The 27,864-nt window shown below is 42.7% G+C and overlaps 1 protein-coding gene across 1 annotated transcript; it reads left to right on the top strand.

The window, feature by feature from the left end:
• The first annotated feature begins 10,171 nt into the window (after nucleotides 1-10,171).
• Nucleotides 10,172-22,081, top strand: LOC135553946 (globoside alpha-1,3-N-acetylgalactosaminyltransferase 1-like). The gene is made up of 7 exons (XM_064985900.1): nucleotides 10,172-10,441; nucleotides 12,805-12,843; nucleotides 12,993-13,028; nucleotides 18,964-19,017; nucleotides 19,379-19,411; nucleotides 19,638-19,772; nucleotides 20,179-22,081. Exons 1-7 carry the CDS (start codon nucleotides 10,296-10,298, stop codon nucleotides 20,867-20,869), a joined length of 1,134 nt encoding a protein of 377 aa, XP_064841972.1. The 5' UTR covers nucleotides 10,172-10,295; the 3' UTR covers nucleotides 20,870-22,081.
• The last annotated feature ends 5,783 nt before the right edge of the window (nucleotides 22,082-27,864 follow it).

Here is a 27,864-nt window from a genome sequence, read left to right as displayed (position 1 = left end):
AGATGAGAGTTGCAGGCTCATTTCTATCAGAGTAGAGAGAGAAGATAGAAAGTGAATGTTATTATAGTTCCTTGAGAGATACGGACATGCTTCTCACACTGCCATGTGTTGGTCTCAAACATATGGTTTAATAAGCAACATTGAAACCTAAGCCCAGCCCGCCCAACTCTTAGAATATCAGGCCTGGGGCTGAAAATCTACTTTTCAAATTATGTGGTTTTTTTGGAGGGGCAGGATAATTAACTTAGTGACAACTCGAATGAACTTTGATCACTTTTATTTAAAAAAATACATTACAAAAAGTACAAAATAATTTTTCATGCTATGAGAGATACCAGAAATAAGTTCCGGAACAAAACAATCCAAAATGGAGAGGTGCCAGATCTTGTTCCGGCAGGATCCAGCTCAAATGAAGTACTGCCCCCATGGTGAGCTTCAAGGTGATAGAAGTGACATGGAGGCATGCAATTCAATGGTAAAGCACTTTGTCATTTTCTGATTGGCCAGTTTTTTTAGCCATTTTGCAAGAAATCAGTTTCTGCTCTTCAAACTTGTTAAAGACACGTCCACTGAACATACATCCCAAGTTTTGAATCAATCAGACTTACCAAGAGGAGAAGATGGAAAATAGAGCTATTTGGCCACGCACACCAGTGGTGGGTTTGGTGACGAAAGACGCATATGCAGAAAAGTAACTCATACCTACTATAAAATATGGTAGATGATCTTTGATGTTACAGGCCATTTTGCTTCCAGCAAGACAATAACCCCAAGCCCACGTTAAAATCAACGTTTTTCAATTACCATCTCAGTCTCCGGACTTGAACCACATTGAAAACCTGTGGTTTGAATTGAAGAGGGCAGCCCATAAGCGCAGACGAAGGATATCAAGGATCTGGAAATATTATTTATGGAGAAATGGTCTGAGGTCCCTCCCAATGTGTTCTCTGATAAAACATTTGATAAAAAGGCTCATTGCCATTATCCTTGCAGGGGGAGGGTGCCAGATCATTGAAAAAGTACAGTTATGGCTATAACTACTGTTCCCTGAAGGAGGGAAATTTTAATTTTTTTATTTTTTACCTTTATTTTACCAGGCAAGTCAGTTAAGAACACATTCTTATTTTCAATGACAGCCTGGGAACAGTGGGTTAACTGCCTGTTCAGGGGCAGAACGACAGATTTGTACCTTGTCAGCTCGGGGGTTTGAACTCGCAACCTTCCGGTTGCTAGTACACCAGTCTAACCACTAGGCTACCCTGCCGCCCCAATGAGGTACAATACAGCTATAGGGAGTTCTGTCGCTAGCACCCTCTACTGAAGAACATTCGAATAAAACGATGTACAAAATAAGTTACAAATAACACGGAAATACACACATAATAGCACAATTGGCCAGGAGCCCGGAAAATGCCTGACAAGGCCAATTAACAAGTGTCTCACCAGAAGACCCGCCTTCCACAGGTGATAAACCAGAGGCATGGATTAATTCCTTAAATTCAGTATCATGCTTTTCACCAACCCCAGAACTGTGCGGCACGGGGCCTAACAGGTGTTGTGCCTCATTTCCCTCCCTCAGGGAATAGTAGTTATAGTCATAACTGTACGTTCCCTTTCAGTCAGTCAACTTGGCACAACACATCGATGTGGACATGAAATCACGCTCCAAGCTGACCCCAGTGGACACCAATAAAATTGGCCCAGAGTTCCAAACAAACAGGGAAACCTGCGGTACTGAAGTATTGCGGAATCTGCGTGCTGCCTAATGACCCTCTCCTGTCCCAGTCGTAAGCACACTGTGGGCAGTGACATCCAAGCCATAAAACCTCACAAAAGTGTGTGGTGATGCCAACTCGCCGCAGCACAAATATCTCCTACATGCAACCCTTTAAACAACGCCCAAGACACCACCAGACTCTTGGTGGAGTGGGCACGTACACCGTTGGGTAACTTCTTCTTTTTGCTGTCACACAAACTGACACCCCTAGTCCGCTCAATGTACATGCATAATGCTCGTACTGGATGCAGGGCATGTAACCACCTCCACTGAGTAAACAGAGGAAAGGAAATGAAATGAAAAGAAAAAGCTCAAAAGCTAGAGACCTGTAGTTCATAAACATGGCCTTAGGGGCAAAGGCCAATTAGGGCACAACACCACCTTATAGTCGGCAAGCTAAAACTTCATGCAGGCGGGGAGAATTTATAGCTTGTGGAGATCTCCAACATGTTTAGCCACGAGCAGGGTGGTCTCACACTGTCTCGACACTTACATCACAAGAAAGAGAAATGGGTGTTAATTTATTGGGGCAATTACAAATTAGAATGAAAGTAACTTCCGAAAACGAACCCTGGGATTAAAGTGATATTATGTCTGACCTCGCAAACAATGCAAAGTATGTATAGATATGTGTAATTTCGAGCCAAGCCTTTTGATTTGAAATTGCATGGGTATCATTCTCTTGACACACTTGATGAATTATGCAAGAGAATGTGACAACAACAGCATTAATGAGGCTATCTAGAGAGTGCAGGTAAGCCTAGACCACCGGTGTCAAACTCATTCCACGGAGGGCCGAGTGTCTGCGGGTTTTCGCTCCGCCCTTGTACTTGATTGATGGATTAAGGTCACTACTTAGTAAGGAACTCCCTACACCTGGATGTCTAGGGCTTAATTGAAAATAAAAAACAAGAACCTGCAGACACTAGGCCCTCCATGGAAGGAGTTCGACACCCCTGACCGAGACAGAGGAAGTTTTTGTGGTTGCAGCCTTGTTTCACCCCTTTATATTAATATAATGAATGCCTGCGAATACACCTAGTGTATATTTGCAAATTAAGCACATATAATTTACTGTATCACAAAGTATTTTAAAAAATGCTTAGTTTGTGTTAAGAATGAATGGTAATTCAGGAGAGAGGACCATGCTTGAATGAACACTTTAGCTAGTTGCCTTGAACGCAGCTCTGGACTAACTCAACAACCACAGGCTGCTACTAACTGCCAATCAGATTCCACACCTGTTGCAACACCTTAATTACTTGCCGTGAACGCAGCTCCTCAGCAGCATTAGCTGCAACTCGTCGATAGTCAGAATTCACACCTGTCGTCGCTCACCTTTTTTATTGCATATGACGCGACCTAGTGTTGTTGTTTTCTTTATTGATCCCCTCAAATTCCTTAAATTATGTGTTGTTAATGTTCTATCATAGTTTAGTTTTTTATTTCTTATTTTTGAAGTAAAAATAGTTTTTGCATCACTACCCCAAGTTTTCATATGTGGGTCAAATATGACCTTTATGTATTTCCAATGCAAATATTGTTTTATGGAAGCTGGATGATTTTCTGCCAATCAAAAGGTTGAGGACAGGTGAGGACGAGTATTTGTGACAACAGTTAGTGATTGTACCAGTTGAACTGGTTTTATAGTTATGATGATCAAGGTTGAGCACCATTTGGCCACCAGAAAGGTCCCAAAGAATGCTTAGCAGTTGTCAACAAATGTTAAGCTATCTTGTAATCAGATAATGGACAGTAAGTTACTGGCAGCTAGATTTAAGTAAGTTACTACCAGTTACTGGCTATTAGATTACTGTGCATTTTACAATAACTAACTGTCAGGTGGTTGTCAGTTAGGTAACGTAAAATTCACTGCGACTTCTGTTGTCGAATTTTCAGACCCTCTCAACTACTGCGGCTTCTGTTGTCATTGCAAACAGGGCATGCAAGTCACACAGATCACACAGATCATATCTGATATCACACTCACAGTAAGAAAAAAACGTGGCTAGGGAGTGGGCGGTGGGAGATTAAATAAATCAACTAAGTAGCTTGGGACAGAGTTCATTTGTTTAATCTCCCACATTTGTGACACTTAGGCTTATACGCCACATTAAATCAGATCAGCGTTTATTATCATATACACTGGATACAGCATAAACAACATAATGTCACGTCATGTCTTATAAAAAAGATATGTGGTTTAAATGAAGCTGGAATCTGATGTTACCATAATGTTCGTCGTGTGATTTTAAACAAATATCAGGATATAGGCCTATATTATTCACTTTGTAATGAGCATTGAACACTATTCTACTGTCCAAAACATTTGAAAGATTCAAGTAGTGCTGATTCAAAAACAATGCACACTGACTTAACAGAAAAAAAAAATCAGTAAACACTGAACATCACATCTGACTAAAGTCTTAGGTCGCCTTGGCAAATGCACCTTCAAATTTTTACACTTGCCATTTAGGCCAGGGTTTCCTCCCCAAAAAACATCCTATCCATTTTAAAAGTATATTTCAGTTCTTTGGGATTGCTTAGCTTGTGTTGTGGAAAGAACAGCTGCTTTCCCCAGTAAAATGGACTCTTTACAACATTATTAAATGTTGTTGTTCCTTGTTGTAGCAAGGTGCTGCAGCAAAAAAAGTATCATGAAATATATGCAACCGGTCAATGGCTTACCAAAACAAAAATAGAACACACTGACTTGACTACAGAAATATCAGTAAAAGTTAACGCAGAACAACATACTGATACAGTCCATGATTTGAGTCTTCTGTTGCCTTGGTAAAAGCTGCACGTTCAATGTTTTATCCTTGCCATTTAGGCCAGCATTTTCCAAACACCAGAGTGTACTACTGGGCCTTGGCTTAACTTCACTAGGGTAGGGGGCAGCATTCAGAATTTTGGATGAAAAGCATGCCCAAATTAAACTGGCTGCTACTCAGTCCCAGAATATAGGATATGCATATATATAGAAAGCACTGTAATCTTTCCAAAACTGCTAAAATAATGTCTGTGAGTATAACAGAGTACCGTCCAAGCTCATCATTAAGTTCGAGCCATAGGTCTGAACCCTGCCCTGTTCAACTGGGACCTGGACTTCCTGACGTGCCGCACCCAGGTGGTGAAGGTAGGAATCAACACCTTCACTATGCTGATCCTCAACACAAGGGCCCTACAAGGGTGCACGCTGAGCCTCCTCCTGTATTCCCTGGCCACGCACAACTCTAATTCAATCATCAAGTTTGCAGATGACACAACAGATGTATGCCTGATTACCAACAATGACTAGGCAGCCTACAGGAAGGAGGTGAGGGTCATGAATGAGTGGTTCCAGGAAAATAACCTCTCCCTCAACGTCAACAAAACAAAGGAGCCAATTGTGGACCTCAGGAAACAGCAGAGGGAGCACATCCAAATCGACAGGGCCTCAGTGGAGAAGGTGAAACGCTTCAAGTTCCTTGGGCACACACATCAGTGACAATCTGAAATGGTCCACCCACACAAACAGTGTGATGAAGAAGGTGCAACAGCACCTTTTCAACCTCAGGAGACTGAATACATTTGGCTTGGCCCCTAAGACCCTCACAAACGTTTACAGATCCACCATTGAAAGCATCCTGTCGGGCTTTATCACCGCCTGGTACAAATGGCTGATTCCACACAGCACTACTGAGGGAATGATGTTGTTACCTTACTGGAAAGCCATGCTTTTCTACAGACTGCAGGAAGGAACCAAGGGCAGTTGATGCTTTGTTGTTGGTTACTGCACCCAAGGTAAATGATCTATAGGACATCATTATGAAACTGATCGTGTAATACAAACAAATAACACATGTATACAAAAATAGCTGTGTTGTTTGTATCATTCAAACCTATTTTGAATAGAATGCATTGGATTATCCACATTGAGTCAGACAAATATGACCAACTTCTATTACCATGGGAGATCAATCGGTTGCCTTTCTTGAGAAGCAGTCTATGCCACCAAATATCTGTAGAAAGACCGTTTTGGACAGTTTTGTATACAGTACTTGCTAAATCAGCCATTTTTCAGTGAAATATACAGAGCCAGCATTGTATGGGCTATGAGTTTTGTGACTCAATGTGTAAAGTCTCTTCCAGGAATTTACGACCTGGGACAACCTGGGACAACAGAACCTGGGTGTAGGAGGGAGAGAGAGGGGGATGCCACGCTCTATACCCAGAAAGGGCCACGTCATGACACCGTTTTCCTGCCTTCTGCGTTGGACAGTTTGTGTTGAGATGCCGAGCAGTTGGGCAATGCAAAGTACAGGCAGATCCATTTCAATCAGCTGTCGAAGGTGCTGTTTCTGACAATCAGTTTAGGACGTCCCATTTCGTCATCAACAACAATTGATGGGGCATGGCGTTCTTCCATTTCAGCATTGACTAGGCTACACAGTCTGGAGAGACCCTGCAAGTCTACTTAATAATCTCATTGGTGCAGACAAACTGTAAGTAACCAAGATCCAGTGGAAGGTGTTGCATGGCCTGCTGCAGTCTGTACAGGAGCCTCTCTATAATGTGCCTCCTCATTGCCTGTGAGGACATATGAAAACTGTAATTCTACCAGCTGGTATCAGGCAAGATTGTATCTAGACTTCAGGTATTGTTAGGGGAATGTTTTATCTCTCTCTCTCTCACACACACACACACACACACACACACACACACACACACACACACACACACACACACACACACACACACACACACACACACACACACACAGCTAACCTTTCACTACGGCTGACAGTGGCTGGCTGTAATGTTACAGCATGCAGTTTTGCGATTTCCATTTGGCTAGCAAGTCTGACACCAAAGCCAGCCAACTAAGTTAATAATTAACGTACTTCAAAATTGTCAGTCACGGGTCAATAATGCACGGATGTTAGAAGCGCATCTACGTATCTAATACATTTAATGACAAACTATGTATGACTCCAAAGCCAGCCAACTAAGTTAATAATTAACGTACTTCAAAATTGTCAGTCACGGGTCAATAATGCACGGATGTTAGAAGCGCATCTACGTATCTAATACATTTAAGACAAACTATGTATAGGTAAACATACGAATTACCTGTTGCCCAAAGTTCGTCGCAGGTGTTGGTAACTGGTTCGCCATGTTCAGAACACGCAGCCACTGGGGGAAAGATTTGGTGTGTAGTGGTGACGTCAGATTGTTTGGTTACGTAGCCAATATAAAAAAAGCATGTGTTCATTGATTGAGTTAAGATGAACCGGTACTCCAAAACTAGTGGACCGATGGAGACTCATTGTCTACACCTCCCTTTAAACCATCACAAAAAAATAAATTCCAAAACGTACAATAAAAATACTAGCAATAAAAGCAAAGAAACAGACATCAAAGGCAAAGATATGAGTAGCGTAACCGAAAGGTAAAAATGCAGGCAAGAGCCCAGGCAAAATGGGTTAAATAGGAATGGTTGTTGGGAAAGTTTAACTTTAAAGATCTTTGCATTCATTATTTTGTCAATCACTTGTCATAAAGTTTTGCTCTCGCTTTATTTTTTTACAATTCTGTACATTTTGCTTTCAGCAGTTTTTAAAAATGTATTTCAATATCAATTATTTCAACCTTCCACGAAAATATGTTAACATTTTCAACTTTGTTTTTCATGTCTGCGATTTATTTGATTTTAAATTCCATACATATGTTGTGAAATTGGCCATATGTGTTGGACCTAATGAGTTTATTTATAATCCTTATAATCAAATCAAATCTTATTGATCACATAGTTAGCAGACGTTATTACAGGTGTTGCAAAATGCTTGTAACTGTTATATGAACTGAAACTCAGTAAAATCTTTGAAATGGTTGCCTATGTTTCTTTTATATTTGAGTTCAGTATATTTAAGAAACCAATACAATTAAAATGATGTGATGTTCAGTGTTTATGCTAATTCGTTATTGAATTGGAAATGCTTCTGCTCTTATACTTGTTGAGGCTGCAAGGTCAGTGGATGAGGTAGTAAGGCACTCAGCGATACACTGCACATCAACAAGGTGAGGTAAGTATATGTTTAGCTCTATGACTGGCAGGAACACTAACCCAGCTTAAACTAGCCAATCCCATGAATCCCCAACAAAGACAGATACAGCATTGTACCTTGCTGGCCCACAATGAGGAACTGCGCCTAGAGACATGCAAATAAGAACACGTTGAACTGAAGAAATGTTTGGACTAAAGTGTGAAAAAGGATCCATAATAATAAGAGACTGTACACTGTAAACCATTTCCTGTTGTATTTTTACGGTAACTTACAGGCAAAGAGTTTACTTTAAGTTACCATGTAAAATGGTATGTTACCATACTGTATTTTACAGTTTCCAATAATGTTACTGTAATATTTTTTACCATTGTTTTTACAGTTACAAGCAAATGGCTGCGTGTAAGTTACTGTAAAACAACAGTACAGTTGGTTACTGTAATCTTCTTATGGTAATTGTAATGAATGAATGACAAGGCATTCCTAGACCGGCATTGTAAATAAGAATTTGTTCTTATTAAGTGACTTGCCTAGTTAAATAAAGGTTAAATAAAAAATAAAAATAATAATAAATGAATTACTTTATTTGAGGGGAGATGGGGTTTGTATTTTACAGCAATTGCATAAGTTTGGTGCAAGCAAGTTGGCCGCTAGGTAATGTGTTTACATATTTCAGAATATCAATGAATGCCAGTCTGGAAGCTTTTGTTAAGCCTCTAGAAGGGAAAGTCATATAAAATACAAAGTGTTGGTCTTAACAAAGGCTTTCAAACTGGCAGTGACTACAGGGGAAAACAGATCAAAGGACATGGTTAATACTCAACCATTAAAGGTTTGAGACTTGCTGGAACTCCATTCTATCCCTTTTATACATTTAATTTAGCCTCTTACAAGGCACACCTCAAAATATGTTAACAACAATACTAAAGACAATAAGATGGTCAGAAACTGCTTCTCCAACAGAAATCCCCAATCACACTTGTAGGCGATGTCATAGCAACGTTGGCTCGCTCAACTTATGCTCAGAAACACGTCATCAGCCGTCTCGTGCTGTACTGCGCATGGGCAGGCCATCAACTCAAAGGCACTCCTTCAATGTCAAGTTGTTTTTGATTTTAAAAATGAAAACATGTCAGTTTGAGACTTTCACGAGTTTGGATAAATAACTATTTAAGACATTGCTCTAATATACTGCAGGTTGTGCCTTTAGATTTCGATCAAAATGAACAACTAAGGAATGTTTATTAACTTTTGTCATTGAACACGGTTACATGCGCACAATAATACGATTATTGTGGATAGTCAAACTAACATAGTAGATTGTTTAAAACGTTTACGTGGTTTGCAAAAAAATAATGATTTGCCTAATAAGCCAATCAAAATAAATGCTCTACCACAGTGACCGTGTACATTTTTTGTGGACTATTTGATTTTGAGTTCGGACATGTAAAGTTTTTATGTGAAAACTATTTCTAAAGATGCATACTTTCAGTTTTTCCAAACCCACTTCCCTCTCACATAAGAGGGAGGTTTGAGCTACCAGTGCTGGCCCATGTGCGGATCAAATACAGTACACCGCTGGAATGCCGACTGTTTACAATGAAAGATTGCTCAGAAAAAAAAGTTTGTTTTAATAGGTGCATGCTTACTTCAATTGTGACCTCATACCGATTTAAGATAAGCAGAGTAAGGTGTTGCCATACAGTACCAGTCAAAGGTTTGGACAGACCTACTCATTCCAGGGATTATCTTTATTTTCACTTTTTTCTACATTGTATAATAATAGTGAAGACATCAACACTATAAAATAGAATCTGAAATATCAAATAAATGTTGATTTGTTTGACATTTTTTTGGTTACTACATGATTCTATATGTGTGTGATTCTATATGTGCTATTTCATAGTTTTGATGTCTACATTGTAGAAAAGAGTCAAAATAAAGAAAAACCCTTGAATGAGTAGGTGTGTCCAAACTTTTGACTGGTACTGTATAAGCAATAGCCTAAATGTAGAATAATTTTGCTTGGGGCCAATGAGGAGATTCAGTATCTTTCCTCCATGGCATCTTTCATCCACCGTTTCCATGGCATTTTTTTGTCAGTTCCATTAACCTCTTTACAGTATCTTTACCACTTCGCTCTAAAGCATGCGGTGTAGTTGACTTGTCAAACTGCCTATCGGAGGGTCTAATTAGCCCCTACATCCACCATCATTTTCACTCTGTCAGCTTTGGGGCACTGGTTCATATGGTTGAGGGGTGCTTGAATGCGCCAATGGAGGGGTGAGAGGAACATGGTGATCTGGGAATCAGACAAAGAACATAGGAAGTAGCCCAAGGAGTAAACTCCTCCCTTATAATAGGCTACACGAAATACACACACACACATTTTGCGTGTCACACCAGTTTAAACTGATATCAAACATCTTTAACTTGGTCCCAAACCCTGACAAGGATTGATTTACTGATGAATGATTTATCCACTATCATACTTTTGGCCAGTATTAATAGGATCAACTAAATATTTTCGTTACTCTATTTCAGGAACAATGCGTTTTAGCACAAACTTTAAGCCGTATGTTCTGCTTCTCGTTGTTGGAATCTTCTTGCTTCTTGGGTATGTAAACCATTTTGACTTCGAGTTTATTTATTTTTCTGGGATTAAATTAAATTGTGATATTTTCATATTAGTTTCTAAGAGTGAGATGTAATTTTTCTTTCTTGTACGTGAGTATGTTCTAATTTGTTAATTAACACTTTTTTGGGATTGCTACATGTTACCATAAGTGTCATTTCATAGTTTTGATGTCTTCACAATTATTCTACAATGTAAAAAATAAAGAAAAATCCTTGAATGAGTAGGTGTCCCACGTCCGAAGCTACATCCATAATCGGTAGACGGTTCCAATTGGATCCTTGTGGGAAAAACCTAATTAATTTCACATGTGATCAAGTTAATGTGGTAACATGTGACAACATGTTAAAGCAACACGTGTCACATTTATGTATCGTTTCATGTTGTCATGGGGATGCAACATTTCAATATGTGATTCCAGGAAACTACAAGTGACAACATTCGAAAGTTTTTCAGATGTGAAAATGCAATTCCACATTTGAGAGTTAGATTAAATCAGTAATTCACGCAGACACGGTGGCATAGAAAGAATATCGGAAGGCCGTGAAATAAGAGGTTGTGGGTTAAAATTCCAGATGGGGACATGTTGAATAATAATACATGTATAAATAAACATACATCATGTAATCCTGTATGTCAAATATGTAAGTGGAAAACACTGCGGCTATTTTGTGATGTTCAGGGGATATTCTAAACATTTTGTTTGCAGGGCATCACATTTGAATCAACAAGTGAAAGGTTATGTAATCACTTGAAATATCATATGTCGTGTTCCAAACCCACATAGTTTAACATGATATCACGTGAAATAATTGTTTTTTTGTAAGGTGAGAATCGCTGTTTGCGTCACCGAACAAGAAACTATTAAATCCAGTTTTTAGATGCTCCACCCAATACCCAAATCAAATACAGGCTGTGTCCTCACTATGCGCACACGTCTGTCTTTGTTTCACACCAGTTCACACCTGTTTATCTAGATAATCAGCCCCGCAATATTGGCACCATGGTGCCGCGTGCGTTAAGTAGAGGAAATGCGTGCACACAAAGTCCGAACAAAACATTGCAAACCATATTAGATTTTGTTCTGGAGAGGGTTTGTAGCATTTAAAAACTAGATTCAAAAGTTTATTGTTCATTGCTCGACGACGCAAATAGCGATTGTCCAATCGGAGCCGTCAACCGATTATGGATATAGCTTCAGACCGGGAACACGGTCATTCAACTTCTCAAGATTCCATTAAAAAAATCTCAAACTTAGCAGTTTACAAATTTACAACACAGCCACGAGGCAAACCTCCCTCTTGCCCAGGGGTTATACATGGCCAACACACAGTTAAATGTCAGTCACGGTTCAATATGTTGCCACTCACCCAGTGAGCAGCAAACCCTGCCGACTACTGTCAAATGTCAAACTGGCATAGTAATCCAGCTTTTCTTGTTTAACAACAACAGGTACAAACAGGTTCTTACTTTGGGTTGAATGGAAACATGTAGAATACACAGACATGTATGAACGTCACAATTGTTTCCCCTCCACAATAGTCAATGCAAGCTGAATGACTAAGGCTTTCTTTTGAGCCTGGTCAAAAAGGAAAACAAAGGCCACACAATGATTTAACAAACAAAACAAACAAACGCATAGGTTCTGTTGCAGGGTCGAAGGAAGCACTAACTGAACAGTCATTGAACTTCTCAAGATGTAATCAAACTATTCAATACATGAACTATGTATCTTGGGACACTACTACATCACATCTCCCTCTCCGAGTGGTATTGAATAAAGACAACGGCTCTCTGAAGCCACATGGAATTAATATCATCAGTACAGCATTTTTATTGCGTGAGCAAAAAAAAAATGTGGCTTTAAAATTGTCCGCTCACATGTGAATCGTTGCGTTTTTCAAGTGTGCAACATTATGTGCAATATGGTTTAATTAAAAAGCTCCTGTATACTTTCAATATCTTGCCTACGTGTTTATACCACTACATACTATGGTGTTCATGGTATATTAATAGCTGGACACACACACGCAGCATGAATGTGGCTTTGGCCACACCAAATCCAAGGTAATGTAAAGATAGTATAAATCCTAATTTACACACTACACAATGCAATAAGATACGCAAATGTATGCGGTCCGGTAATACTATGCAGTATTGCCATTTTGCAAAGCTAATTGCGGCTTTGGGTTGTGTACTTACGTAAGTGCATGAATTACGTTTAAAATACAAGTGGCAAATCTGATGTCGAAGAAAGCCAGCGGCGGCAACATATTTTGTTAGTGTAAACATGTCATAAATGTTTTCATGACTGACTTGAACGGATTCTCTTTTGCCTCCCAAAGGTATGTCTACTTCAGCTTCTTCTCTGAAAGGCTCAACCGGTAAGATCAAGTTCTGTTAATCTATTACGGCTTAATGACGCTATAATGTAATATGAAAGTTGCAATATTTTCTGATTCATATTAACAGGGTTTGGTTTGAGGTTTGATTTAAGAGGAACGTTATTTTACGGTTTCATTCTTTCCAACAGAGATATCCCAGTTGATGAGGACGTGAAGAGCAGCAGGTTAGTTGAGATAAACAAAGACATTCCCCCAACAAGTCATGGTACTTCGTACTTTTAAAGTTAGGATGTTTGGATTTTAATTGTTTTGTTCTGTCACAAGATAAGCCATTCAGTTGCGTTAAACAACACACTCGGGAAGAAAATGGAATGTTCTATTCTCAGCCAGGCCCATCTTTCGAAAGAAAACGCAATTTAATCTCTATTTGAGCTAAATAAGTAGTTTGTTGTGAAGACAAGAAAATCATAACAATTCAGATAAAGAGTGCCACAGTCAGGCAAAAAATCTCACTGTTCTATCATAAAGAGATAACAGTTAGTCACCCTGGTTGAAATGGCTGCTACATAGAAACACTATTACAGTAAATGAATAGACTACTTTCACTGCTATTAACATGCCTCCAATATAATCGCATAGTTTTCATAGACCCACCGCGGACCTTTGTCAAATAAATATCTCTGTGAAAAGGTGTCCCGTGGTCTGTTTTGTCAACAAACGCGTATTCCCGAACACTGCTAGTAACCAATGTAGGCCGTCATTTTAAATACGATTTTGTTCTGAACTGACTTGCCTAGTTAAATAAAGGTATTACATTTTTTTTTAAACAGATGACCCCTATAATTTAGGTTGCCTAGTAAATGATGCCCCCCGCTGGTGTCTGTCTGGGACTCGTTTCCCTGTATATTTTACTTATTAAGTCAAATAATAAACTCATCTGCAATACACTGGTCTCAAATATATTAGCATAACTAGGCTACACAGAACCACGGTGGACCAATTGTGTAATTATAGGATTTTAATTTATTACGTGTCCCAGTCCAAGGTGCCTAGTTCTGCCCACTGGGGCGTGGCTTAAGGAGCGCTCTTTGAAATCAGCGCTTGTATCGCCTTATTCCAGGGGATCGACTTCTCTCACCACACTGTCAGTGTCAATTATGCTTGTACTCTGAATTTTGTTGACTTTGTGTGAAGAACAGAAATAGGACAGCACTCCGGTAAATATACTTAAATGTACATATTTTTATGGTCACGCATACATTTCGTGTATGAGCCCTTCTTCAGCGTGAAAGGCAATGGTAGTCAAAGTTACATCAACAATACCACATACAGGTGGGAACAATTATGAATTCTCTGTCACTTATGGCCCAATCAAAAGATCCCAGCAGAGGGAGCTGTGAGGGAAACATGAAACTCGAATAAAAATATATAAACTATGCTGCACCAGATGAGTCTGACCCACCTCTTCCTCACTCAACGCAAAGCTGTCTCTGAATTCAAACAGCAACTGCCACAACCGTTCCTGCTGCTCGGGGTCAAGACCAACACAGTTCCTCCCCCATATCTCCCTCACTGCAGACAGTGTCCTCTCCTCTCCCATCTGGGGTAGCTGGGCTGGGGGGTTCACAGAGGGCTGTGTCATGTAGGTAGCTGGGGGAATGTAACACACCGCCGTAGGTGACAGGGGGACTGGGGAAAAGTCACACACAGCTGTGGGGGAGGGGGCGCAGCCATGAGTCTCTGCTGCTTTAACTGTTGGAGTAAAGGGTTTGTTGGGTTGAGTGAATGTGACATTAGGGGGAGCCATGGTGACTTCCGTCCCTCCCTGGAAGCTCAGTGTGCCCCTATTTAGGTCTAACTGGCAGCCTGTGCTCCTAAGAAAGTCCAACCCCAGGATACAAGGGTCCTGCACAGCCGCCACCCACACAGGATGACGCACAGTCCTGCCCCCTACTGTCAGAGTCATTATTCCCTTCCCTTTCATGGGTGCCAGCTCACCTGTGACTGTGCGGAGCTGCACAGTTGTAGGCTCACACTGAGTCCAACCTGGCACAATATCTGGCCTCACCAGGGTTACTGTGGACCCAGTGTCCACCAGGGCGGAGCAGGGCACCCCCTCCACAGTGACAGGGACATGACAAAAGTCCCCAACACAGGTCCGGCCCACCACAACAACAGGCTCCATCCGCTTGCCCTCGTCTGCTTCTGGGGGAAGTGGAGCCTTGCTTCCCCGTCTGTGCCGGTGGGCTCCTCCTGAAGATGATGGTGGTTGGGATAGAAAGCCAGGGGTCCGCACTACCCGGTCTATGCGGACCCCGAGCCGTTTCCCTGAGCTCTGGGGGACATGGGGCAATCTCGGCGCAGATGGCCTGGCTGGCCACAACCCCAGCAGACCCTGGGACCAGGGCTTGTGTTTCGTGCCGCCTGTAGCGACACAGCCCGAATGAGTTTTGTCATTTCGGCCACCCAAGCAGGCTTTTCCGGCTCCGGGCTGCTCTGCCCCCAGCTCGCACAGAGGGTGTGTCTCCCTGCACCCCCACCAAAGCCCCAGCTGAAGCCCCAGCCCACACCAGCTCCCTCTCCAAAGCCATCTCCAAGGCTGTCTGCAATGACTCAGGATGAGCCAGCTGGGTCTGTATGCGCAGCTCCGTAGGAGAGAGCGCCTGTATGAACTGGTCCCGTGCTAGCTCGCCCTGCACGGAGGGGGGCATGTGAGCATATGCCCGCCGAGAGAGGCTCTCAATGTCATTAGCTAGCACCCGTAGAGGCTCTCCAGGCTGTCTGCGTCTATTACTCAGTTCGGAGCGCAGTAGCCCGGGCTGTACACACTGTCCATAGCGCCTCCTCAGTGCTCCCACTAAAGCACCATAATCATGCCTGTCCTCGGGGCTAATCAATATCAAACAGGCCAGAGCTTCATCCGTGAGGCATAAAGCCAACTGCAGTGCCCTTTCTTCATCCGACCACCCCCTAAAATGAGCTAACAGTTCAAACTGAGCATGAAAAGCTTCCCAATCCGCCTTACCGGAATACTTCGGGGTCTTAACAGATACGGACGCAGCCGGGAACTGGGCGCCGCCATGTTTGTTTACATCCTGAGCCCCAGATTCCTCGTCACGCCGCGTCGACGTCGCCACTTCGGTCCGCCCACCAGAATCCGCGCGAAATACAGACGACGAAGCACTCATGCCCGCTTCAGCCGCCATCGCTCTAACGTCCTCCCTCAAGCGGCCTCTGCGCTCCGACGCCCTGGCGATCTCCTCAGACAGAACCCCCGACGTCCATTCACACGCACCTCCTTGGCCATAATCGTCCCCTACCTCCACCTTCACTTTCGGATTCCCTCGACGCATTTTCAATCCCCGTTCTCACCTACGGTAGCTAGCCACATAAGTCAGCTAGCTAGCTGGCTAACTTGTATTAACGTTTTTACTTCTGACACCAATGTAATGACCTGACTAGATCATAAATGAACAATTGTCCAGACAGAGGCTTGAGTTTGTGAATTGACGGTTTATTAAACCAACTTTACACAGGCTACTGTTTGGGCCGTAGCACACGCCAAAAAGATAACAGATAACCCACAAGCCAATCGTGACCTTCTCTTGGGAAGCCCAGACGTAAGAGAGAGAAAAAAAGCTGAACCTGGTCTTAACTTCCAATGCTCCACCCCCTCCACGCCACTCCGCCAACCACCAGGATGCCCGGCATCAGAACATTCCAGGCATTCCCGTGATTGGCAGATAGCAGGTTGATTGACATGTCGGACCCCGCGAACACCGGGTACTGGTCAGTACAACACAACCACCTCCTAGCCTAACACATAATACACAGCTGTCTGTGCGGGTCGCTACAATACATTTGCAAAAATGTCTAAAAACCTATTTTCGCTTTGTCATTATTGGGTATTGTTTGTAGATTGCTGACAAATTTGATTTATTTGATCCATTTTAGAATAAGGCTGTAACGTAACAAAATGTGGGAAAAGTCAAGGGGTCTGAATACTTTCCGAAGGTGCTGTATATACCGGGGGTTGCTAATCACGAGGACTGTATTCTGGCTCACGATTCCCAAGCTTGCAACAGCACAGGGGGGCGTTCAGTGTGCTGCGTGGCTGTATTGTCGAAAAACAGATTCCATGGGATCGAATGTTGGGTTGAAGACTTTTGCACGGATATCGCTCCAACTATGGTGGGACGGCGGGCAGGCCCCCTTCCCTCGGGTGTGCATGTTTCTAACAGAAAACAGCATGAGTAAGTGTCCCACACGAGTGATGACTCCTCACCTCCAATGCTTGGAAAATCACGTTGGGACCTACTTCTCTATCTGTTTGACTGTGATCCTGGCTCACTTGACATGGTGGTATGTTAAATCAAACAGCTGATCACATTTACATTACATTTAAGTCATTTAGCAGACGCTCTTATCCAGAGCGACTTACAAATTGGTGAATTCACCTTCTGACATCCAGTGGAACAGCCACTTTACAATAGTGCATCTAAATCATTTAAGCGGGGGGGTGAGAAGGATTACTTATCCTATCCTAGGTATTCCTTGAAGAGGTGGGGTTTCAGGTGTCTCCGGAAGGTGGTGATTGACTCCGCTGTCCTGGCGTCGTGAGGGAGTTTGTTCCACCATTGGGGGGCCAGAGCAGCGAACAGTTTTGACTGGGCTGAGCGGGAACTGTACTTCCTCAGTGGTAGGGAGGCGAGCAGGCCAGAGGTGGATGAACGCAGTGCCCTTGTTTGGGTGTAGGGCCTGATCAGAGCCTGGAGGTACTGCGGTGCCGTTCCCCTCACAGCTCCGTAGGCAAGCACCATGGTCTTGTAGCGGATGCGAGCTTCAACTGGAAGCCAGTGGAGAGAGCGGAGGAGCGGGGTGACGTGAGAGAACTTGGGAAGGTTGAACACCAGACGGGCTGCGGCGTTCTGGATGAGTTGTAGGGGTTTAATGGCACAGGCAGGGAGCCCAGCCAACAGCGAGTTGCAGTAATCCAGACGGGAGATGACAAGTGCCTGGATTAGGACCTGCGCCGCTTCCTGTGTGAGGCAGGGTCGTACTCTGCGGATGTTGTAGAGCATGAACCTACAGGAACGGGCCACCGCCATGATGTTGGTTGAGAACGACAGGGTGTTGTCCAGGATCACGCCAAGGTTCTTAGCGCTCTGGGAGGAGGACACAATGGAGTTGTCAACCGTGATGGCGAGATCATGGAACGGGCAGTCCTTCCCCGGGAGGAAGAGCAGCTCCGTCTTGCCGAGGTTCAGCTTGAGGTGGTGATCCGTCATCCACACTGATATGTCTGCCAGACATGCAGAGATGCGATTCGCCACCTAGCTGTGGATAGTATTCCATGCGAGGGTGTGTCGTCCTCGCTTGTGCGTTGATCATTCATTGATCGAGCTGTCATGTGACGGAATGCTGCAGAAAACTCATTCACACGTCATTATGGAGGAGTTTTGGTACCTGACTCAAAGAGAATACCCTGCTGTCTTCCTCTGATCATTAAAACTCATGGTAGCCTTCACCAGCTCTTGTCTGTGTGAAGCTGGATTTAGTGCTCGCATCTGCATTGAAACCAAATATCGATGGTTTTAACTGCAGGGATGAGGTGCGTACTGTTGACCACACCTCCTGACTTTGAGAAGCTCCGACGTGACGTGCATCAAGCACACCCATCTCATCAGTGGTGGTGAGATAAGAGACAATTTGTCAGACTAATTTGCAATTGAGTGTCACAAAGCCACAGTAAAAGTATGTGAAGGTAAGTCGAGAAGACACTGAGAAATACTGTTAGAATGTTTTTCAAATACATAAGTAAACATTGGCTGTTAATTCCATACTATTTTTCACGTGGTTGGCGTCGTGAGAATTTTCCGATATCAAAATGGGGTCGTGGACCAAAATGTTTTGGGAACCCCTGCACTAATAGCTACTATCCCGCTACTATATATAATACAGTCGCTACTACACTAGCCTCGAATTGTCAACACTTGCTTCTAACATTTGCAACTTCTAAACTCCTTCCACTAACATAAAAATACTTCTGGACAGCTGAAGCAAGTCACACAATTTTTCTTAATGAAAAAGTACACTTTCTAGTTTTTATTGTCTTCATTGTGTATGTTTTCTTCTTACTATGTTTTTCTACTCATACAGCCTGAGTAAGCCCATGGTCAGGAGCAGAGTATGGAACATGGTCTCTCCAGAAAAGTGTGTATCTGTATTTTACTCTACCATCATTAACCATAGCAGTATGGTGTCATGCTGTACTGATGAAAACCATGAAATCAATCCTACCAAAAAATCTTCCCAAAAAGGACTGACAATCAGTCAGATTAGTGGTCCTTTTATGTCATAGAAATGGGCATCAATGTCATGTTTGATTCACTGCATAAATTGTTGATGGAATACTGTATGGGTTTAGCTTACAGCAAGGTGGTTTGGGCAGTAGTTCTATTAATGTATATGTTATGTAGTAGTCCAACTATTACTGGTCAGTCTATCTAAAACTGCCAACATCAGCCCATCTCTTCATTACAATTAAGTAATTCATTACATTTTGTTCTCCCAGGCTTTTGTACAAGCAGCCCAGTGTCTTGGTGGGGTAAGCAGCATTTTTACCTTATGTTAAAGTCATATTAGCTGACGTAATGTAAGTGTCTGACACATCAGTGTGGGGAGCTTTGATATATTAGGTAGGCCACACCTGACATTAGTGTCTGACACATCAAGGTCCTTTATTTGCCAGTACCATAGTGAAATATTGAGATCTTAACATGGCTCTGGTCAGTACAACACAGTCAGGCAGGACCTTTGTTCTGTTTCTCTAGACGTACTGATGTGGTGACAGTGACCCCATGGTTGGCATCCATCATCTGGGAAGGCACCTTTGACCCTGTGCTCGTTGACAACATCTACAAGCCCATGAACCTCACCATAGCAACCACAGTGTTTGCAGTTGGAAAGTGAGTAGCCTACAACTTTTGCCAAATATTCAAAAGGGAAGTTAAATTATAAATACTTTTTCAACACTGCAACTGTAAGTAAATATGTTCCTGATGGCAGGTAATTAAATATTGTGGTGTAATCATGATTCATGTCTTGGAACATTGTTAATTAATTAATACATTAATAATTGTACTTCTTGATGTATTATCTGCTAGACTGTATACTGGTCAGATAGTGGTAGAATGTCCTATGAGAATGATGATACAGTTAAGGGGATACCTAGTCAGTTGACCAACTGAATGCATTCAACCGAAATGTGTCTTCCACATTTAACCCAACCCCTCTGATACAGAGAAGTGCTGCCGTTGTATCATTGAGCAAGGCACTAATCCTTATGTTATGTATGTCTTTAAATACTGACAGATATGTCAGCTTTCTCCGAGATTTTCTGGAGACAGCGGAGATGCACTTCATGGTCGGCTTCAACGTGCGCTACTATGTTTTCACTGATCGTCCCCAAGATGTTCCTTCGGTGAACCTAACTCAGGGGAGACATTTAAGTGTGATCCAGGTCCCGGGTTCAAACCGCTGGCAGGAGATATCAGCCCGGAGGATGGAGATCATCCAGACCACCATTGAAAGTCAGATCAGAAGGGAGGCCGACTACATCTTCTGTCTTGACGTGGACAGCAAATTCCACGCTCGCTGGGGGGCCGAGTCTCTTGGAAGACTGGTTGCTGTGATACACCCAGGCTACTATGCTCAGACCCGTGCCAAATTCCCGTACGAACGGCGTCCAGCCTCGACGGCCTACATCCCCATGGATGAGGGAGACTACTACTATGGCGGGGCTATGATCGGAGGATTCGTGGAGGATGTGTACACACTTACAACGGTATGTCGGAACCAGTTTGCGGTGGATGCTGGGAATTCCATCGAGGCTGCCTGGCAGGAGGAGAGCCACCTCAACAGGTACCTGCTCTATAACAAGCCCAGCAAGGTGTTGTCTCCCGAGTACCTGTGGCAGGACTTCAAGGCCAAAACCAAAGAGGTCAAAGTCATTCGCTTTTCAGGGGTCATTAAAAACTATGCTGAAGTTCGTCCCAATGTATAAAAAGAGGAAGTGGATATTTGACCAGCAGAAAAAAACTAAATTCAGTCTTAGCGGTATAAATTCATTGTGGTTATCGTTATGTTTAGGTTTAGGAACAAGGGTTAGGTTAGGGTTACGTTCGGGTATAATTTTGTTGAGTTACGTTTGTGGGTTGCGGTTCGGGAAAGGCAAAATAATACAAATAATTTGGGGGATACTGAAATTTGACCTGTTACATGCAAAATGGGGAAAAGGTGAAGGAGTCTGAACACTTTCCAAATGCACTGTATTGAAATGTTTGTTGAAGATGAAAGGAGGAGCTTTATTATATTTTTACCTTTATTTAACTAGGCAAGTCAGTTAAGAACAAATTCTTATTTTCAATGACAGCCTAGAAACAGTGGGTTAACTGCCTGTTCAGGGGAAGAACGACAGATTTGTACCTTGTCAGCTCAGGGATTTGAACTTGCAACCTTCCGGTTACTAGTTCAACACTTTAAACACTAGGCTACCCTGCCACCCCTATCACAGTCACAAATGAGAAGTTGTTTGAGTGATTCATATTACAAACATGTAGGACATTGCAACAAATGAGTCACACTTAATCAGAATAGTTTCTCATCTTTGAGCTCCCCTGTAACAACGATTATGACCAACAAACACATTTTTTAGTTGTGGAGACATGCAGAAATAGGGAATACATATCATCTATAAATTTGTAAGTCAGACAAGCCACTACAGTGGGCTGAATTCCATTTAATGATAAAAGGGCAAAAACTGCACAAAGAGCAAGGTGGTGCTGGCAGTCCTATCCAGAAACGCTTGGATAGGTACAAGCAATATTCCCTCTAAGCTGAGCACAGCTCCCCTCGGACTGCCAGCAGAAGAAATATCAACCTGCGGAGAGAAGCACTAGATTGAACTCACTCAACTTTATAGTTTTCCATTTCAGTTACCACTATCAACGCTTCACTCTACTGTGGGAATGCTCGAATCAACTAAATATTAGGCACTTTAAATGTAATATATCCTGAAACAAAACCAACTATGCAAGACTTAGCATGTAAAACTTTGGAGTAGGATTCTATTGCATTGACAGGCAAGACGAAGGCCCATTCTCTACACAGACTGGTGTGCCATAACCAATCAGAGCTGCAGTTGGCCTATATGCATATTGCCATATATGGATCTGTGCCATTCAATTTAATAAACTGGACTGTGTTTATATCATGAGTTGTCTCGAGTAAATCTTTGCTAGTTATTGAGTTATTAGCCCAGTTATAGCTAATGTCTAGTCAACAATGGGGAAGTGGTTGCTTCCTACAAGAGCACAAATGTGTATTTCTTGCCATCTTTGAAAAGCCAGTCAGGTAAAGAGCTTTTTTATGTCTTAAAGGGGCAGTAATGTATTTTGAGACAGTCTTGAATAAGATAAGTAGCAAATAGGCAGAGGGTAGCATAATTTGTCTGTTTCTCTCTAATAATTGTATGGAAATAAGTATGGAAGTAAAGTGGTTTCTTGCATCAAACAACAGCATTTTCAGTCACCTTGTCTGAAGGACAACTTAATAAACATTAAAGTCAAGCCCTGTGTAACGGTTTTCTTGTGTCGAAGGAGAGGCGGACCAAAATGCAGCGCGGCAGTTGTCCATGGTTTTTTAATTAGAAAACTGAACATATAACCAAAACAACAAAGTGAAAACCCAAAAACCAGTCCGTGTGGCACTAACACAGGGAACAATCACCCACAAAACACAACACCAAACAGGCTACCTAAATATGGTTCCCAATCAGAGACAATGACTAACACCTGCCTCTGATTGAGAACCATATCAGGCCAAACACAGAAACAGACAAACTAGACACACAACATAGAATGCCCACTCAGATCACACCCTGACCAAACAAAACATAGAAACATATAAAGCAAACTATGGTCAGGGTGTGACACCCTGCATGTTTCTTTCAAAAGTCTCATGGAATGTATGCCTGCATTGAACACCACACTTTTGCTGCTACTGACAGAACATTCATTTCCATGTTAAAATGTTGTGGGTTGCACTCTGGTAGGCCTACAATATGATCAAAAAGACACAGCAGCCTACTGTTAAAACTGTAACTGAAAGCAGGGTTGTAATTTTGTAAGTCGCTCTGGATAAGAGCGTCTGCTAAATGACTTAAATGTAAATGTAAATGTACAGCCTCGGTGTTCACAGTAAAATCGCGCCAGAAGTTGCACCGAATTTCCACAATGTTCCAGTTTGCACTCAGCAGACCTGAAATTTGCTCAATGCCGAAAAACATTAGCGGGAACATTGGGTACAAGCAATATGGCAAAATGACTCCAAAATGCCTATCAGAAGGCAAAGTGGAGCAAAGTCTAGATGGCTTGCTAATACCTATCCACTTTATTTCAGATCTATATGAAGTGCCTTGGAATTAGGAGAGGCTTATGTCTGGATTGGACCATTGCCTTTATAAACAGTATTATCCACAACAGGAAGTCTTCAAAACTAGGTGAAGGAAGGTCTCAAGTTTTCGGGAATGGCAATAATTTGGGTTCACTCACAAGATCTTCCAATGAAAACAAAGAAAAACAAAAGACAAATCCTTTTTAGAAGGCAATATGGAGGATGGGCTTCATTGTGTAAAAACATCTTGACAATGTCAGGGCAAAAGGGTAAATCATTCATTACAATGAGCCCATAGAAAATTGGATGGGGGAAGGGGATTCAGAATAGCATGCACTATCACATTGTACTGGGTGACATGTGCTGCCCTGAAAGCAGACAGAACTGGAGACAGGCGTATGTCTTCCATTGTCACACCCTGATCTGTTTCACCTGTCTTTATGCTTGTCTCCACCCCCACCAGGTGTTTCCCATATTTCCCTATTATCCCCTTGGTAATTCCACCTGCGATTTCTGTTTGTCTGTTACCAGTTCGTCTTGTCTTACCAGCGTGTTTTCCTGGTTTCCAGTCTTTCTAGTTTCTGTTTTCTAGTCCTCCCAGTTCTGACCATTCTGCCTGCCCTGACTCTGATCTGGTTACGAACCTCTGGCTGTCCTCGACCTGCACTTTGCCTGCTCTCCGTGTTATAATAAATTGTGTCTGCATCTGGGTAACATCCTGAGTTGTGATAGCCATATTTGATCAAAATCAGACAGCATTGTACTTTTAAACAGGTGAATGAGGAGAGATTTGATGTAGCCAACCGAAGAGTTCATCATTACATAATGTCTATACATGCAATAATCTAGTAATAATAATGTTGAGTGAGCTAGCCTAGCAACCAAGAATTGCACTGTACCTTTTACACATGCTGTAAACAACACATACAATTGGATTAGATTTAATCTCCCAATTGGAAGTAAGAGAGGGTTGTGTCTGGACCATTGCCTTCATATACAGTATTATCCACAACAGCCCACAATAGCAGGTGAAGGAAGGCCTCAAGTTTTGGGAATGGCATCAATGTGGGTATCGATTTTGGTTCATTCACAAGGTCTCCCAATGAAAACAACAAAATAACACAGGACAAATTCCTTTAAAATGCAATATGGAGGATGCACTTCAATGTGTGCAAACATCCTGACATTGTCAGGGCAAAAAGAAAAATCCTTCATTACAATGAGCCCATAGAAAAGTGGCTGGGGGAAGTGGCTTCAGAATAGCCTGCGCAATCACATGTATTGGGTTACATGTACTGCCTGAAAGCAAAAGTAACTGAAACCATGTGTGTACCTGCCACATCTGACCAAAAGCAAATAGTATTGTACTTTTAACCAGGTGATTGAAGAGAGATGACCTAGGCAACCCGAAGAGTTCATCGTTACACAATGCTTATACATGCAATAAGCTAGTGATAATAATAATAATGTTGAGTGAGCTAGCCTAAGCAAGAAAGAATTTCACCACCTTTTACACATGCTGTTACGGTTTTCTAGGTGTGAAGGAGAGTCGGACCAAAATGCGGCGTGTAGATTGCGATCCATGTTTAATGAAATGAAGAAACACAAATCTAAATACAAACACTACAAAAAACAATGAACGTAACGAAAACCGAAACAGCCTAATACTGGTGCAAACTACTACATGACAGACATAAGGACAATCACCCACAAAACACTCAAAGAATATGGCTGCCTGAATATGGTTCCCAATCAGAGACAACGATCAACACCTGCCTCTGATTGAGAACCACTTCAGACAGCCATAGATTCACTTAGAACACCCCACTAAGCTACCATCCCAATACATGTGAAAAAAAACAATACAAAACACACCACATACAAAAACCCATGCCACACCCTGGCCTGACCAAATAAATGAAGAACACAAAATACTAAGACCAGGGCGTGACAGAACCCCCCCCCCAAGGTGTGGACTCCCGGCCGCACACAAAAAACCATAGGGGAGGGTCGGGAGGGCGTCTGTCAACGGTGGCGGCTCCGCGCGGGACGTGGACCCCACTCTAACAAAGTCTTAGTCCCTCTTCCTCGCGTCCTTAGATAGGCCACCCTCGCCGCCAACCTTGGCCTAGTAGTCCTCACCCAGGACCCCACTGGACTGAGGGGCAGCTCGGGACTGAGAGGAAGCTCAGCACTGAGAGGAAGCTTAGGCAGGTAGTTGGCTCTGGCAGATCCTGGCTGGCTGGCGGTTCTGGCAGATCCCGGCTGACTGGCGGATCTGGAAGAGTCTGGCTGACTGGCGGATCTGGAAGAGTCTGGCTGACTGGCGGATCTGGAAGAGTCTGGCTGACTGGCGGATCTGGAAGAGTCTGGCTGACTGGCGGATCTGGAAGAGTCTGGCTGACTGGCGGATCCTGGCAGACTGACGGCTCTGGCTGCTCCATGCTGACTGGCGGCTCTGGCTGCTCCATGCTGACTGACGGCTCTGGCTGCTCCATGCTGACTGACGGCTCTGGCTGCTCCATGCTGACTGACGGTTCTGGCTGCTCCATGCTGACTGACGGCTCTGGCTGCTCCATGCAGACTGGCAGCTCTGGCGGCTTCTTGCAGACTGGCAGCTCTGGCAGCTCCATGCAGACTGGCAGCTCTGGCAGCTCCTTGCAGACTGGCAGCTCTAGCTGCTCCATGCAGACTGGCATCTCTGGCTGCTCCATGCATACTGGCAGCTCCTTGCAGACTGGCAGCTCTGGCTGCGCTGAACAGGCAGGAGACTCCAGCAGCGCTGTAGAGGAGGAAGGCTCTGGCAGCGCTAAACAGGCGCGAGACTCCGGCAGCGCAGGAGAGGAAGGATCTAGGAGCGCTGGAGAGGCAAGGCGCACTGTAGGCCTGATGCGTGGTGCTGGCACTGGTGGTACTGGGCCGAGGACACGCACAGGAAATCTGGTGCGGGGAGCTGCCACCCCAATACAAAACACACCACATACAAAAACCCATGCCACACCCCGGCCTGACCAAATAAATGAAGAAAACACAAAATACTAAGACCAGGGCGTGACACATGCTGTAAACTGTGTACAACAAATGCAATTTGATTCAATTTAATCAACCTCATTTTGAAGCACATAGTTGAGAATGGAATTCAATAAATTAATACAGAAATTTAGGATTTCTAAGCATCCATATCTTCTCTTGTTTAGCACTACTACAGAATGCCCCCACACATGAATTCTAAGCCTCCATCCTGTAACACTGTTGTCCCCTAAACAGCACCAACGGGGCAAGAGTTTCCCCTGCTGGCCTGTTGACATCACTTCAAGCAGATCAGAACATAGCCGAGCACGCAGACATTTCACTACACCTTTTATACATGCTGTAAACCGTGTACAGCAACAACAACAAAAATGGATTTGATTTAATCTCCCAGTGTATTCAACCTAATTTTAAAATGCATACAGTAAACGGTCAAAACTTTGGACACACCTACTCTTTCAAGGGTTTTTCATTATTTTCTACATTGTGGAATAATGGTGAATACATCTAAACTACAAAATAACACATGTGGGATCATGTAGTAACCCAAAACGTGTTAAACAAATCAAAATATATTTGAGATTGTCACGGCTTTCGTCTGTAGAAGGAGGAGCGGACCAAAATGCAGCGTAGCTGTGATTCATTTTATTTAATAAGGAAACTATACACGAATAAACTAACAAAAGTACAAAAACAGCCCTATCTGGTGCAAAACACAGAGACAGGAACAATCAACCACAAACACACAGTGAAACCCAGGCTACCTAAATATGGTTCCCAATCAGAGACAATGACTAACACCTGCCTCTGATTGAGAACCATATCAGGCCAGACATAGAAATAGACAAACAAGACATCCAACATAGAATGCCCACTCAGATCACACCTTGACCAACCAAAACATAGAAATATACAAAATAAACTATGGTCAGAGTGTGACAGAGATTCTTCGAAGTAGCCACCCTATGCCTTGATGACAGTTTTGCACATTGTCTCAACCAGCTTTATAAGGTAGTCACGTAGAAATGTATTTCAATTAACAGATGTGCCTTCAGAAAAGTTCATTTGTGGAATTTCTTTCCTTCTTAATGTGTTTGAGACAATTGGTTGTGTTGTGACAAGGTGGGGGTGGTATATAGAAGATAAGCCTACTTGGTAAAATACCAAGTCCATATTATGGGAATGCTTGAATCAATGGAATATTAGCCACTTTCAATATAACACACCAAAAAATACTAACTATGCAAAACTTAGTATGGAAAACATTGGAGTAGGATTCTATTGCACTGACAGGCAAGACTCAGGTCCATACTCTACACAGACTGGTGTGCCATAACCAGCTCAAATAAGCAACGAGAAACAACAGTCCATCATTACTTTAAGACATCTAGGTCAGTCAATCTGGAACATTTGCCTAGTTAAATAAAGGGTGGCTACTTTGATTACTACATGATTTGTTATTTCATAGTTTTGATATTTTCACTATTATTCTACAATGTAGAAAATAGTACAAATGAAGAAAACTCCTTGAATGAGCAGGTTTGTCCAATCTTTTGACTGGTACTGCAGTTGAAA

The sequence above is a fragment of the Oncorhynchus masou genome, chromosome 14, assembly GCF_036934945.1.
Source record: "Oncorhynchus masou masou isolate Uvic2021 chromosome 14, UVic_Omas_1.1, whole genome shotgun sequence".
Taxonomy (NCBI): domain Eukaryota; kingdom Metazoa; phylum Chordata; class Actinopteri; order Salmoniformes; family Salmonidae; genus Oncorhynchus; species Oncorhynchus masou.
This window is presented reverse-complemented; position numbering and strand designations above follow the sequence as displayed.